At 36.6% G+C, this 14,186-nt stretch overlaps 1 protein-coding gene across 4 annotated transcripts in view; it reads right to left on the reverse strand.

Annotated features, from left to right (window-relative positions):
• Positions 1 to 6,917: 6,917 nt before the first annotated feature.
• Positions 6,918 to 14,186, reverse strand: part of RASSF6 (Ras association (RalGDS/AF-6) domain family member 6) — a 48,744-nt gene continuing 41,475 nt past the window's right edge. For all 4 annotated transcript variants that reach the window (XM_011927148.1, XM_011927150.1, XM_011927151.1 and 1 more), the window contains 3 exons: positions 11,976 to 12,094; positions 11,777 to 11,874; positions 6,918 to 11,678 (listed from right to left, as the gene is read on the reverse strand). In XM_011927148.1, the coding sequence (XP_011782538.1) occupies positions 11,603 to 11,678; positions 11,777 to 11,874; positions 11,976 to 12,094 (293 nt within the window). In that variant the 3' untranslated portion in view covers positions 6,918 to 11,602. The remainder of the gene's footprint in view (positions 11,679 to 11,776; positions 11,875 to 11,975; positions 12,095 to 14,186) is intronic.

Below are 14,186 nucleotides of genomic sequence, written 5' to 3' on the forward strand. Positions count from 1 at the left end.
CTTCTAGATTTTCCAATTTGCTAGCGTGTAGTTGCTCAGAGTAGCCATCTATGACCCTTTGAATTTCTGTGGTATTGGTTTTAATGTCTCCTTTTTCATCTCTGATTTTATTTATTTTGGTCATCTCTCTTTTTTTATTAGTTAGTCTGGGTAAAAGTTTGTCAATTTTATCTATCTTTCAAAAACACAAACTTTGTTTAATTCATCTTTTGTTTTGTTTTCTTAGTTTCAATTTTATTTATTTCTCCTCTAATTTTTATTATTTCTTTTCTTTCCTAATTTTGGGATTGGTTGCTCTTGTATTTTTAGTTCTTTAAGATGCATTGTTAGGTTATTTTTTGGAAGTTTCTTTTTCTTTTTTTGATGTAGGTGCTTATATCTATAATTACCACTCTTAGTCCTGCTTTCACTGTATCCCATAGGTTTTGATGTGTTGTGTTTCCATTATCATTCGTTTCAAGAAAATTTTCAGCTTCCTTCTTCATTTCTTCATTGACTCACTGGTCATTCAGGAATATGTTGTTTAATTTCCATGTGCTTGTACAGTTTTCAAAATTACTCTTGTTATTGATTTCTAGTTTTATTGTATTATTAGAGAAGTTGCTTGATATTATTTCATTTTTTTGCATATTTTTGTATTTGTTTTGTGACCTAACACATGGTCTGTCTTGAGAATGATTTATGTGCTGAGCAGAATGTGTATTCTGTAGCTATTGGATGAATGTTTTTGTAAATCTCTTTTAGGTACATTTGATCTGTATTGCACATTAAGTCTGATGTTTCTTTGTTGATTTTGTCGGGGTAATCCATCTAATGCTGAAAGTGGGGTGTTGAAATTTCCAGTTATTTTTGTATTGTGGCCTATCTCTCTCTTTAGGTCTGATAATATTTGCTTTATATGTCTGGGTGCTGCAGTGTTGGTTGCATATCTGTTTACAATCATTATATTCTCTTGCAGAATTAACCCCTTCATTATACATAGTGAACTTCTTTTTCTCTTCTTACAGTTTGTTTTCTCAAAATAAGTTTTTTTCTGCTGTAAGTATAGCTATGTCAGCTCTTTTATGCTTTTCATTGGCATGGAACATATTTCCATCCCTTTATTTTGAATGTAAATGTGCCTTTATAGGTGAAATGTATTTTTTTGTAGGGAACAGATCATTGCATCTTGTTTTTCTTTTTTTTTTTTCCCATTCAGCCACACTATGTCTTTTGATTGGAGAGTTCAGTCCATTTGTATTCAATGTTTTGTTTTGTTTTTTGTTTTTTTTGTTTTTTTTGATAAGTAAGGACTTACTCTTGTTATTTTGTTGTTTGTTTTCCGGTCCTTTTGTGGTGTTCTCTTCCTCCTTTCCTTCCATCCTGCATCCTATCTTTCTTTAGTGAAGATGATTTTCTCTGGTAGTATGATTAAATTTCTTGCTTTTTGTTTCTTCATGTATCCATTGTTTGTTTTTTAATTTGAGATTCTATGTTGCTTGCAAACATTATCTTTTGATCTATTATTTTAAACTTATGACAACTTAATACTGATTGCATAAACAAAAAGAAAACTAATAAAATTCCTATACTTTAAATGTATTCCCTCGCTTTTAAACCTTTTGTTGTTTTTCTTTATGTCTCATTGTACTATGTCTTGAAAATTTATTGTAGTTTTTATTTTTGATTGGTTCATCTTTTAATCTCTTAAGAGTTTACATAACACAATTATAGTGTTATAATATTCTATTTTTTTCTGTGTACTTACTATCACCAGTGAGTTTTGTACCTTCAGAAGATTTTTAATGTTGATTAGTATTCTTTATTTTCTGGTTGAAGAACTCCCTTTAGCATTTCTTGTAGGAGAGATGTGACACTAATAAAATCCCTCAGCTTTTGTCTGTCTGGGAAAGTGTTTATTTTTTCTTCATGTTTGAAGGATATCATTACTAGATATAGTATTCTAGGGTAACAGTATTTTCCTTCAGCACTTTAAATATGTAATGCCACTTACTCCTGGCCTGTAGGGTTTCCACTGAAAAATCTGCTGCCGGATAGAGCTTCATTGTATGTTATTTGTTTCTTTTACCTTGCTGCTTTTAGAATCCTTTCTTTATCCTTGACCTTTGGGAGTCTGATTATTAAATCTTTTGAGGTAGTCTTCTTTGGGTTAAATCTGCCTGGTGTTCTATAACCTCCTTGTACATGGATATTGATATCTTTCTCTAGGTTTGGGAATTTCTCCATTATTACCCTGTTGAATAAACTTTCGATCCCATCTCGTTCTCTTCATCCTCTTTAAGGACAACAACTCTTAGATTTTCCCTTTTGTGCTTATTTTTCTAGATCTTGTAGCTGTGTTTCATTTTTTTCTTCTGCTTTATCAATTCGGCTATTAAGACACTCTAATGCATTCTGCAGTATGTCAGTTGCATTTTTGATCTCCAGAATTTCTGTTGGATTGTTTTTAATTATTTCAATCTCTTTGTTAGATTTATCTGATAAAATTCTGAATTCCTTCTCTGTGTTATCTTGAATTTCTTTGAGTTTCTTCAAAACAACTATTTTGCATTCTCTGTCTGAAAGGTCACATATCTCTGTTTCTCCACGATTTGTCCCTGGTCCCTTATTTAGTTCATTTGGGGAGGTCATGTTTTCCCTATGTTTTCCTGGCTAGGCGTGATGCTTGTGTGTGTTTGTCAGTGTCTGGACATTGAAGAGTTGGATATTTATTGTAGTCTTTAAAGTCTGGGCGTATTTGTACCTATCCTTCTTGAGAAGGCTTGCCAGGTATTCAAAGGGATTTGAGTGTTGTGATTTAAGCCAATCTGCATTAGGGGATACCCTAAGTCTGGCAATATTGTGGTTCTTGCTGACCTATAGAAGTATTGCTTTGGTGGTCTTGGAATAAATCCAGAATTCTTTGGATTACCAGGCATAGGCTCTTGTTCTCTTCCCTTACTTTTCCCTAAATAAACATAGTCTCTCTCTCTCTGTGCTGAGGTGCCTGGAGCTTGGGGCAGAATGACACAAGCACCCCTGTGGCCACCACTACTTGATTGCACTACATCAGACTTGAAGCCAGCAGAGCACTGGGTCTCACCCAAAGCCTATGGTAGTTACCACCTGGCTGCTGCTTATGTTTACTCAATGCCCTAGGGCTGTATAATCAGCAGATGGTGAAGCCAGTCAGGCTTGTGTCCTTCCCTTCATGGTGGCATGCTGCCCCAGGCCCCGGGTGAGTCCAGAGATGCTGTCCAGGAGCCAACGCCTGGGGTCAAAAACCTTAGAAATCTACCTGATGCTTTTCATTCCGTAGCTAGCTAAGCTGGCATTCAAATAATGAGCTAATGTCCATGCCTCTCCTCCTTCCCCTTTCCACAGGCAAAGGAGTATCTCTCTGTGGTCACCATCACCACAGGCCTACGGGGACTAATGCCAGCCTGCCACCGATGTTCATTGAAGGCCCAAGGCCTCTTATGTCAGCTTGTGGTAACCATTCAGGGCGGTGGGCTCCCCTCTGGCCCAGGACCAGTCCGGAAATGCTGTCCAAGTGTTGAGGCCTAAAACTGGGGACCCCACAAGCCTGCTTCATGTTCTACTCCATTGTGGCCAAACTAGTACAAAACAGAGTCTGCTTTACTATTCCCTCTGCTTTTCTCATGCAGAAGGAGTCTCTCACCATAGCCACCATAGCTGGGAACGTGCTGAATCTCACCTGAAGCTAGCACATTTCAGAGTCTCAACCAAACCCACAGCATACTACTTGAGTATCATTGCTGGTTATTCAGGGCCCAGGGATCCTTTAGTTAGCAGGTGATGAATCCTGCCATGACTGCGTCCTTCTCTTCTAGGCAGTGGGTTCACTTCTGGCCCAGGGTGTGTCTAGAAATGTCATCAGGGTTTAGGGCCTGGAATAGGCGTCTCATGACCCTGCCTGGTGCTCTATACTACTGTGGGTGAACTAGTATCCAAGATGCAAGTCAAAATTCTCTTGATTCTTCCCTCTCCCCTCCTAAAGCACAAGGAAGGAGTCACTTTAGTTGTTGCAAGCTGTGCTGCCTATGGTTGAGGGAAGAGTGTGCAAGCACTCCTTTAGCCACCCTGGCTGGTGTCTCACAAGGTTGTGTGCTGCTTAAATCCACTGCCTCTGACCCCAGCACAGCACTAGGGCTTGCCTAGAAGTTGCAATCCTTGTGGTCTAGACTGCATTTCATGTTCATTTAGCATCCCAGGAAACTTTAGCCCACAGTTATGAGGCTTGCTGCAACTCAAATTCCAATGACTGAGACAGGCAATTTCCCTGTGGCTAGAGGGCTTGTCTATATGCTCCCGCCATGGATGGAAATTGGATGAATTCTGTCTGGTTCTGCTTTCTACTGTGACAAGGCAGCACTGAGTTAAATGTAAAATCTCATAATCCTTGTGTTCTCCTTCCCCTAAATGCACAGATTCTCCACACCATGCGGCTGCTGGGGGATGGAGGAAGGGTGGTTTCTGCAATTCAAGACTGTCTTTCCTACCCTCTTAATGCCTCTTTCAGTGCTATGAAATTAAAACCAGGCATTTTGATTGCTCGTCTGATTTTTGGTTGTTATGAAGGTTTTTTCTTTTTTTATTTTTCTTTTCTTTTGTGTGTGTGTGTGTGTGTGTGTATGTGTGTGTGTGTGTGTGTGTGTGTGTAAATCACTGTTAAATTTGGTGTTCCTGTTCGATTGGTGGAGAAGAATCATTGGTGGAGAAGAATCATTGGTGGAGCCTTCTGTTTGGCCATCTTGCTCTGCCCTTCCCAGCTAAGTCTTAGAGATTTTTCTATTTTGCGGTCATATCTATTTAGGTTTTTACTTTCTTTCTCTCTCTCTCTCTTTTTTTTTTCTCACAAATGTACTTATTTGTTGTTTGCTTTTCCTAAGGGTCCAAACAGATAAAAAAGTACTAGGGTCTATGGGGAGGTTAAATGATCCCAGAAAATGTCAGTGTAGGATCTTTGATGAGATCTACATTTATTTTTATAAATCATGAAACATGTCTAATATTCAAAATAAGAATCAACAAAATAAATTTTCAGGTGCTCACAAAGTTGCTCAAGAACACTGGCCAGTCTACACTGAAATTGTCCTTTCTTACCCAGCAGAGAAATCTAGTTATTGTAAGCCTCAGAAAACACACCGTAATTACCCGCCTCTCTCAACAACAAGCTTTCTGCTTCTCAAGAGCAGAAACAGAAACATGAAACCAAACCACTTTCAAAGGGCTCAGGTAGATGTGATGGGCTGCCACACCAAGCTGGGAATTGTCTGTCAAGTTTCCACAGTGAACAAAACCCTAAAAACAAGTTGGAGTTTTTGTCTGTGCCGATACTGAAAATGTTTATTGGCAAACTGAATGAAATAAACTTCATAATAACGTTACCTTCATAATGGTTTCACCTTTAATCTTTACCCTAAATATGTGATGCTATATTGGCACCAATACAATATAATGCACTTAAATTAATTTGAGCTTGAAGCGATGGTTTGTAACAGCACTTTTTTTCCTTGGAAATCTTTCTGAAAATGACATAAGGAATTGACGTGTATCATTTGGACTTGTTTTTATTTTTCCAGATATTTTTGTATAGGAGATAAAAATAAGTGCTTAAATAAATGAATTATTTCGATTAGAGAAATATAGAAAAATCAATTATCATTATAATACACTTTCCTTGAGTTTAAGTAATTATTTTTCCTCACTTCAGTGACTTCAACATGTTCATAGGCATTAGTGAATTAAATCCAATAAACATTTGCTGAGTACCTAATGCATTCAATACACTGTGCTAGATACTACAGGGAATAATACAAACATGAATATGATTACACCAGATCACTAATGCATTTATACAAGATGTGAGCACATAAAGAATTATAATAAAAGGCAAATTTCAAAATTCTGGTGTCACAAGAGCAGAGCTAACTGAAACTGTGGTACACAGGAGCTTGAGATCACACATTGTTACAGAGACCAGGAAAGGTCTTGGAAGAAGTGACCCTAACCAGGGACTAGAAAATGGGAATGTCTCAACAGAAAGAGAGGTGCTAAAGTGTGCAGTGTTTCAGGGAAGGTTGAGTGATTTAGTTTGGCTGGTTTTAAGACAAAAATGAGGTAGCTGTGGGCTGTAAGACTTAATAGAAGATAAGGCTACAATGGTGGTTGGGGGATATACTGAAATTTAATTATAACATAGCTAATATTTATCACATTCTTATGTGCCAAGTGCCAGGATTTACATGTGCTGTTCTTATAACTCCCCCAATCGTCCAATAAAGTAGCTATTATTATTCCACTTAAAAACGAGGACACATTTTAGAATGGCAGATTCAGGAAGCATAGTTTAGGAGGAAGCCACAGATTATGGTGGTTAACTGTATGACTTTTGGAGCCACAGGTTTAAATCCTACCTATTTCTTCTACTAAAAACCTTGGCAAATCTCCTAATTGCTCCATGGCTTACTTTCTTTATCTGTAACATGAGGTTGAAAGAGTAATTTCCTTGTGGAAATGTAATGAGTATTAAACATAGTGCCCAGCAAATAAGTTGTTACTAGTTTGAACCATATGAAATCATTGCCTTTATAGTCAAATATTGGCAATTTCAAATGGCTCAATTTAATAGGTATTAGATGTTATTAATTTAGAATTAGAATGTCATTGAAAGGTTTTGCCCTCTGTAACTACTTCTTATTTCTCGTTCTTTCCCATATATATACCTCCACCCAATAGTTATACTTGCTATCTTTATCGCTTCATCAATTGCATGGCAAGGGGCTTCTTTCCCCTTCAGTTTCAAAAACCAATCTAAATAGCCCTAAACCAAATTAAACAGTAATGACGCCTAACTGAATATTTCATAGTAGAGCCAAAGGATAATAAAATACACCACTATATCAGGGAAAACCATATATATAATGTTTAATATTTCAGCTATGGGACCAGACTTGTAATAAGTAATACATATATATGGGGAATTTTATAAAAATATTTCAGATAATTCTTTCACTAATTCATTTATTCTTTCATTCACTTATATATTCAATCAATTTTTATTGAGTACATCCTATGCATAAGACACAATATTAGGTACAGAAAAGCATATAAAGATAAATGTGACACATTCTTTACCATTAATTATAATATATATTATCTAAAATTTAATTTGAGTTAATATGTAACTGACAATGAAATATTTGGACCACCTAAAACAAGGATAAATGATTCTGTGACAAGTTTATATTCTTACATTATGCAAAAATGATTCTAAAATAAACTATTTTTTCCCAGAAATTGTATGAGTTATATATTGCTATGTAACAAATTACCCCAAAGTTAGCAGCATAATACAACAAACACTTCTTATCTCATACAATTTCTGAGGATGAGGAATCCAGAATGGTTTCCTTGGGTTTTCTGACTGAAGGTCTCTCATGAAGTTACGGTCAAGCTATTAGACAGGGCTGCAGTTGTCTGAAGACTTGACTGAAGCTGGAAGATCCACTTCTAAAATGGCTGTTGACAGAAGGCCTCAATTCCCTGCTGGTGTTTGACAGAAGGTCTCAGTTCTTCATCATGTAGGTCTTTCCAGGGCTGTTTAGGACATGGCAGTTGACTTCCCCCAGAGCAAGTGATCCAAGACAGAGCAAGGAGGAAGCCACAGTGACTTTTATGACTTACTTCAAAGTCTCACAGTCTCTTTCATTTTCCTGTATTTGTTAGAAGTCCCTAATTGTTAAAAGAGTACATTTTTAAATGTTCTCACCACAAAGAAATGTAAATATATGAGGTTATGGATATGTTAATTCACTTGATTTAATAATTCCACAATGTGTACATATATCATAATATAATATTGTACCCCATAAATACATAAATTATTATTTGTCAATTAAAAATAAAATAAAAAGAAGTAAGTCACTAAGTCCAGCCCATTTGCAAGGTGAGGAGGATTAGGCTCCATCTCTTCAAAGGCGGAGAATCAGACTTTGTGGATATAAAACTACCACAGAAGTGATGTTAATGTCTCATTTGAATAATTGATTTGAATTGTTTTGCATTTGGTAGAACTTTGTGCTTGCATGTGCTTGTTACTATTTTGTTCATAAGTTTTAAATAATAACTTTACTATTTCCTGATTTAAAAAGTAACAAATATTAAGTATAGAACACTTAATACATATAGGGAAATTAGAAAAACATGAATCACTCATAATTCTACAATGCAGATATAGCCACTTTTAACATGTTTTTGTTTCTTGTGTGTATATATGCAAATATTAGTGTTCACACACACAAATATATATATACACATACATATATAATATATATGCCTTAAGTATATAATAAATATTTTGGAATATGTGTATGTGTATATTCTTATTTAGATATATAAGAATTTACCCCTGTAATTAAAATTATTTGGAAACATAATTTTAATGGCTACATAACATTATACAAATAAATGTTTATTTCTCTTTTTTTTTTTTGAGACGGAGTCTTGCTCTGTCGCCCAGGCTGGAGAGCAGTGGTGCCATCTCGGCTCGCTGCAACCTCTGCCTCCCGGGTAGAAGCGATTCTCTTGCCTCAGCCTTCCAAGTAGCTGGGGTTATAGGCACCTGCCATCGCACCCGGCTAAGTTTTTGTATTTTTAGTAGAGGCAGGGTTTCACCATGTTGGCCAGGCTGGTCTCAAAATCCCGACCTCAAGTGATCCTCCTGCCTTGGCCTCCCAAAGTGCTGAAATTACAGGCGTGAGCCACCGTCCATGGCCTATTTCCCTCTTTCATCTTTTAAAATAATTTTCTGAACATTTAGGCTTATTTCCTTTTGTCACAATACATAACAATATAAAACATATCTTTGCAGAATGTCTTTGTATCTCTGGTTATTTTCATATGATAGGATCTTACAAGTAGATTGTAGGATAAACGGACTACTAAATTGCCTTCAGGAAAAATTATATCCATTTGTATTTTTACCAGAAGTTTGAGTCCCCATCTCATGGTGATTTATTGAGTATTTAATGTTATCATTTCTTTATCTTTGCTAATAGGCCAAAATGTGTATTTATTTATTTATTTATTTTACTTTGTACTTCGGTGGCATGTCAGTTATTATTTTACTATCTCTCAGCTCCACATTCACTGTTGGTTGCCTGCTCCGTGAAAATAGATACAGGCCCTTTAAATGTTTCCTTTGCAGTTTGCACGATGGCATGCTTTGTCAGTAGAGGGCGCTGGAGACACACTGCAAGAGGAAGGGGTCTTTCCTGATTGCTCCCGGCTGGCAGGCCAGGCTCCTGCAGAGCAGGCTTTTTTCCTTCACTACTTGCCTGGAGTGGTTTCTCCAGTGCTGGTTGCCTGTAGGGTGTAGCTTCCTCCAGCATTTCTCCACTTGCTTCTCCAGCTTTTGCTTTGGGCAGTGGTGGTATAACCTGGAGCCACGGTGCAAGCCTGTACCGAAGCTCCAATTGCTGTTCTCCATATCTTCTCTTCAGCTGGGTGCACACTCATATAGAGGACCCTGATGGGCTAGGCAGCTACTGAGCCACTTGCCTGAGCTTTGTCTTGTGCAGTCTCGTCACACACAAATTTATGCTAGGTTCCTGCAAAGTAGGCCCCTCCGGCTCCTAGTCCCAACAGGGCCTCGAACAGAACCCCCGACTCCTTCTTTGTGCTTACGCTTTGGCAAAGCCCCAAATCCCTCTGTGTATCTCACCACCTGCCTCAGCTGGTCTACACCCAGAGGGTTGGTTGTACCTGCTTGTCCGGTATCTGTGGTCCTGCTCTGGCCTGGGCAAGCCAGCAAACTTCTCTCCAGTGGGCTGCAACCACACCTTCTCCAGTGAATTCTGAAACCCTCATTCCTGCTTTTCCTTGTTAGGATTCCTTCGCTCAGCCTGAGGATACCTTCTCTTTTCATCTTTATTAATATTCTTCTAGCATAGCTTAATTATTCTTTATATTAAACTTTCCCTGTTTAAATTATTGCCTTGTTTCTGTATTGTGATTGATACAGACTAACACAGTTGATCACAGAAGATATGACTTTTTTCACATACTTGGTAGCCATTTGCATTTTCTCTTCTGTGATTTTCCTTTTCATATCTACCTTTTTTTTCTGTGTAAGACTTGGTTCTTCTCTTATACATTTCAGTCTATTAAAGATTAATCTTTTATCATGTTCATGGCAGGTACATGACACTACTTTACGTTTTTATAAGTATGTTGAATTTTAACTATTACATTTGCCTCATTTAAGTCAGATGAGACTATTTTCTTATTAATTGACAGGTGAAAGAATTATGATGCAAGCCTCTGGTTTATTCAGTAAGAGAGACTTCTTAGGCTTGAAAAGGTCATAGCACACTTTCACCTTCATCCAGTTTAGGTGTGATAATACTGAGAAGGAATGCCTTTGTCTTAAACATGTTTTGTATTTTAATATTGTTAGTTAATCTTCCAATTGGGTCTATTGCATATAATCTCATTCCTTAGAACTTGTAATATGATCAAACAATTTACTACAATGCTTATGAGGAATGCAAATATAATTAGTTTACAGAATGAATGTTGTGTATAACTCAATTTTAATATAGAATTTATAAATAAAATCATAGACTATACTTATAGCATTTCTTCATTTTTAGTGTTTTTTTTCAAGTGGGTTAAGCAGATCTGTAAGTACCCTGAGAGTTGTCATGTAGAATAAGATGCTAAGAGGGCAGAGTTTGGGATTCCCTACCTAACTTCAGCTACAACAGCCTTGCTTTATCCATTGTATTTATTCAGCAACAAATGGGTATTTGTGGGCCAAGTCTTCCTTTAGCTGATATAATATGTCTATGTGACATACATATTTTTTGAAAAATAAATAAAGAAAAAGTTCAACTCACTTAAAAAAGAGCTTAAGAAAAGTCTTGAACTGATGAAAGTTCTTTCATCAGTAGAACAGAGAGAGAAAAAAAGGACTAGGGGGAGGTTCAGAAAATTTAAATTAGGATTGCTTAAAATAGTCTATAATCTTTTCCTTTCCAAAGGCCAGACAGCTCTAATGTTACAGATAGCCAGAAGTCAACAGGTCATTTAAGATAGTCCTAGATTTTGTGAAAATGCCAGAGTTTTCAAGAAGCTATGAAACATTGTCACTATTAAGTAGATCCTTGATGGTGTAAGACACTGTATTTCTTCTTCATTGCAAGAACTGGCAACTTCTTTTATCTGAGTCATTTCTGAATTCATTGATTATGTTTCAATTCTCTTGAGAGTCCAAGCTAAATGAAGTTTAAACTGGTTATCTGAAGACATCATTTAAATTTTAGTTCATTGCATGTTTTACTATGAAAGCTATTTGGAATATGCAGTATTCAAGCTTATTTCAGTTACTGAAACTAAACTCAAGCTCATTTTGTCCAACTGTGAACCCTAGTTAACCTCATCACTTCAAAAAGAAATGAGTTTTTTTGACATTCAATTTTCTACAGATTCAAGTCTCATATATATTCGTATAAATGCAAGTACAGAACTTATGCATTCATCAAATAGTAATATCTCTGAGTTTTTTGAAGTGTTTTAGCAACAGCAGCCTGTACTGCTAAACTGTTGTCTCTGTTTTTATTACTAGCTTATTTTGAAGACATTTCAGTATAATAGCCTTTTCTTTATTGAATCTGAAAATGAGAAGAAGACAGTTGATTAAAAGTTGACATATTTTGTGCATTGGACTTATTAAAGAACCAAGTATCCAACATGCATGTTCTTGACTTACTTTGTTACTATTCTTTGAATCTCTCTTTTCTCTTCTTCATTTAATCTTTGAAGAATGGATTCCAAGAAAGAAAAGTGAAAGTTAATGTACTGAGCCACCTAGGAAAGAAGAAGAAGAAAACAAAAAGCAGAACAATTATGCAAAAGGTGCTGAGTCAGGAGGGAAGCAAAAAACAGATTCAGAGTGATAGTATTCATACATCACTGCTAATTTCTTCTGCATCTTTATCCATGAGGAAAATGCGAGCATTCTTTTCAGAAGGTCCCTGTAGAAGCCTCTGCAGTAGTGGAATGTCTGTCTTCTTTAGTCGTCTCTGTTCTGCAGTGAAAACAAGAATCAACCACAATCAGAAGTTCATGCTGGAGGAAAAGAAGGAAGATAATTTTCCAGTTTATTTTTCTTATTTAACTCACTGTGAATAAAATAACACCTGCAACAGGAGGCAATTATTCAAAAAAGCAAATTGAAATTAAAACTTAAATAAACTTCTTTCTCTTACTATATCTCAAGGTTTGACTTAATATCTCAAAGAACTCAACCTTCCTTTGGTTAGAACGTTCAAACAAATCTCCAGTCTGATAAGCCTTTTATAAAGCAACATGCCTCAATACTTATTTAGGTTTCATTCCGTCATTCCTTCATCCACACAACAAATATTTATTGGTTCTTTCCAAGTTCATTTGATGTAATTTCATCTTTCCAGTTGTTCAAGTCCGAAACTGTGTAATTATTTTCAATTCTTCCTTTGTCTCACTCCACACCCAATTCTTGGCTCATCTTTAAAAATATATTCATGAGGTTTTTGAGATCAATAATATTCTTATTATTTATTCATCTGTGGGCTTAATCCATTCAGCCACGAAAATGAGATAGAGAAGGAAAATACCTTCCAATCTGGCGTGTTTCCAGAACTTCAAATTTCCAAAAGTTATAATATACATACTCCCGCTACAAAAGTACTTATAGCTTTCTGGCAAAGTAGTTTCACATATGGGATTTCATTTTTATCAGAATGAAGCATGAACAAAACATAGTGTCCTTATATTCTTCTTATTTCCTCATTCTCTCCCTCACCTTGCTTACTTTCTTCAGAACAGTGAGAACTGTTTTCATTCCCTGAGCTGGACTTATCCCAGGAAAAGTCAAGAGAGAGTCTACAACTCGAAAGCTCAGCCTCCTCACAATTACAGTGACATTACCCATTCCTGTTTACACAGTGCCAGTGTTTACTGTTCTAATTCCTCTGCCATTTCTGAAGCAGTTGGGAGCCTTGACAATTTAGCTCCTCTCACCCACCCACCAGAACCCTCTTTTGACCTTCAGGTTCAATGTTAAGTTGGTTTAGTATCCTCTTGCTTCATGATTCTGCTTTATGATCACCTGGGATGATTATTAGAAATACATATTCCTAGAGTTGTCCCCTGATCTGGAAGGGCTTAGGAATCTGTATTTTAAATGAACTTTATAGGTAATCTGAAATGAACTCCAACGTGAGATACACTGTAATGGGCTTTGTAGCTATAAAGTTAAAACCCACTATCTCTGTTTTCCAGATTACTGTCCAAACAGGAGCCACATGCTCTCTTCTTTTCTCTGCTTCTGGTCCCTAAAGGGTCCTAGTTATTATTATCCTCAGTTATGGATATATGCAAAATTTTGACACATAATATAAAAGAAAATGGGATTTTAATAGGTGAAATTATAAAGAACTACATCTTTTATAATGAAAATAGACTTTTTTTTTTTTTCTTATAGAAGCAACACACTTGTTCGTTCATAGGTCCAGCACCTTGTGTGGAGCCCAAGAATGGCTGGAAGAAAACTAAGCCATATTTCTGCTCAACTGCAGGCTAAAGTTAGAGGTGTGAGGAAAGAACGAGGTGCATGTGAATGGAATCCAAGTCTTGGAGAACATCAAAGAGGGAATTTTCAAATCTTGTACAACCTAGCTGCTCAAGTTATCACACAATCATTTAAGACTTCTTAATAAAACTGCTTTTTTTTAAACCTTAAAAAAACTTCCCTTCCCCATACATGCATGCTATTGTAATTGGAACAAACGAGAAAATTATAAAGCAGGAGGTAAAATACAACTGGAATTTCTGAGCCCTAAGACACTCTGCATTACCCTTTGAGTGTCCCCTTCACACAACTCTATGCACATACACAAACGCATAATACATAAAGGTAATCATATCGTGCTTGCTATTTTTATTGTATATGCCTTTTAAAAAATCATTTTTTTTCTTTCTATTTTAGACAGAGTCTCCCTCGGTCGCCCAGGCTGGAGTGCAATGGCGCAATCTCAACTCACTGCAACCTCTGCCTCCTGAGTTCAAGCGATTCTCCTGTCCCAGCCTCCTGAGTAGCTGGGATTACAGGTGTGCACCATCGGACCTGGCTAATTATT

The sequence above is a fragment of the Colobus angolensis genome, unplaced genomic scaffold, assembly GCF_000951035.1.
Source record: "Colobus angolensis palliatus isolate OR3802 unplaced genomic scaffold, Cang.pa_1.0 Scaffold70, whole genome shotgun sequence".
Classification (NCBI taxonomy): Eukaryota; Metazoa; Chordata; class Mammalia; order Primates; family Cercopithecidae; genus Colobus; species Colobus angolensis.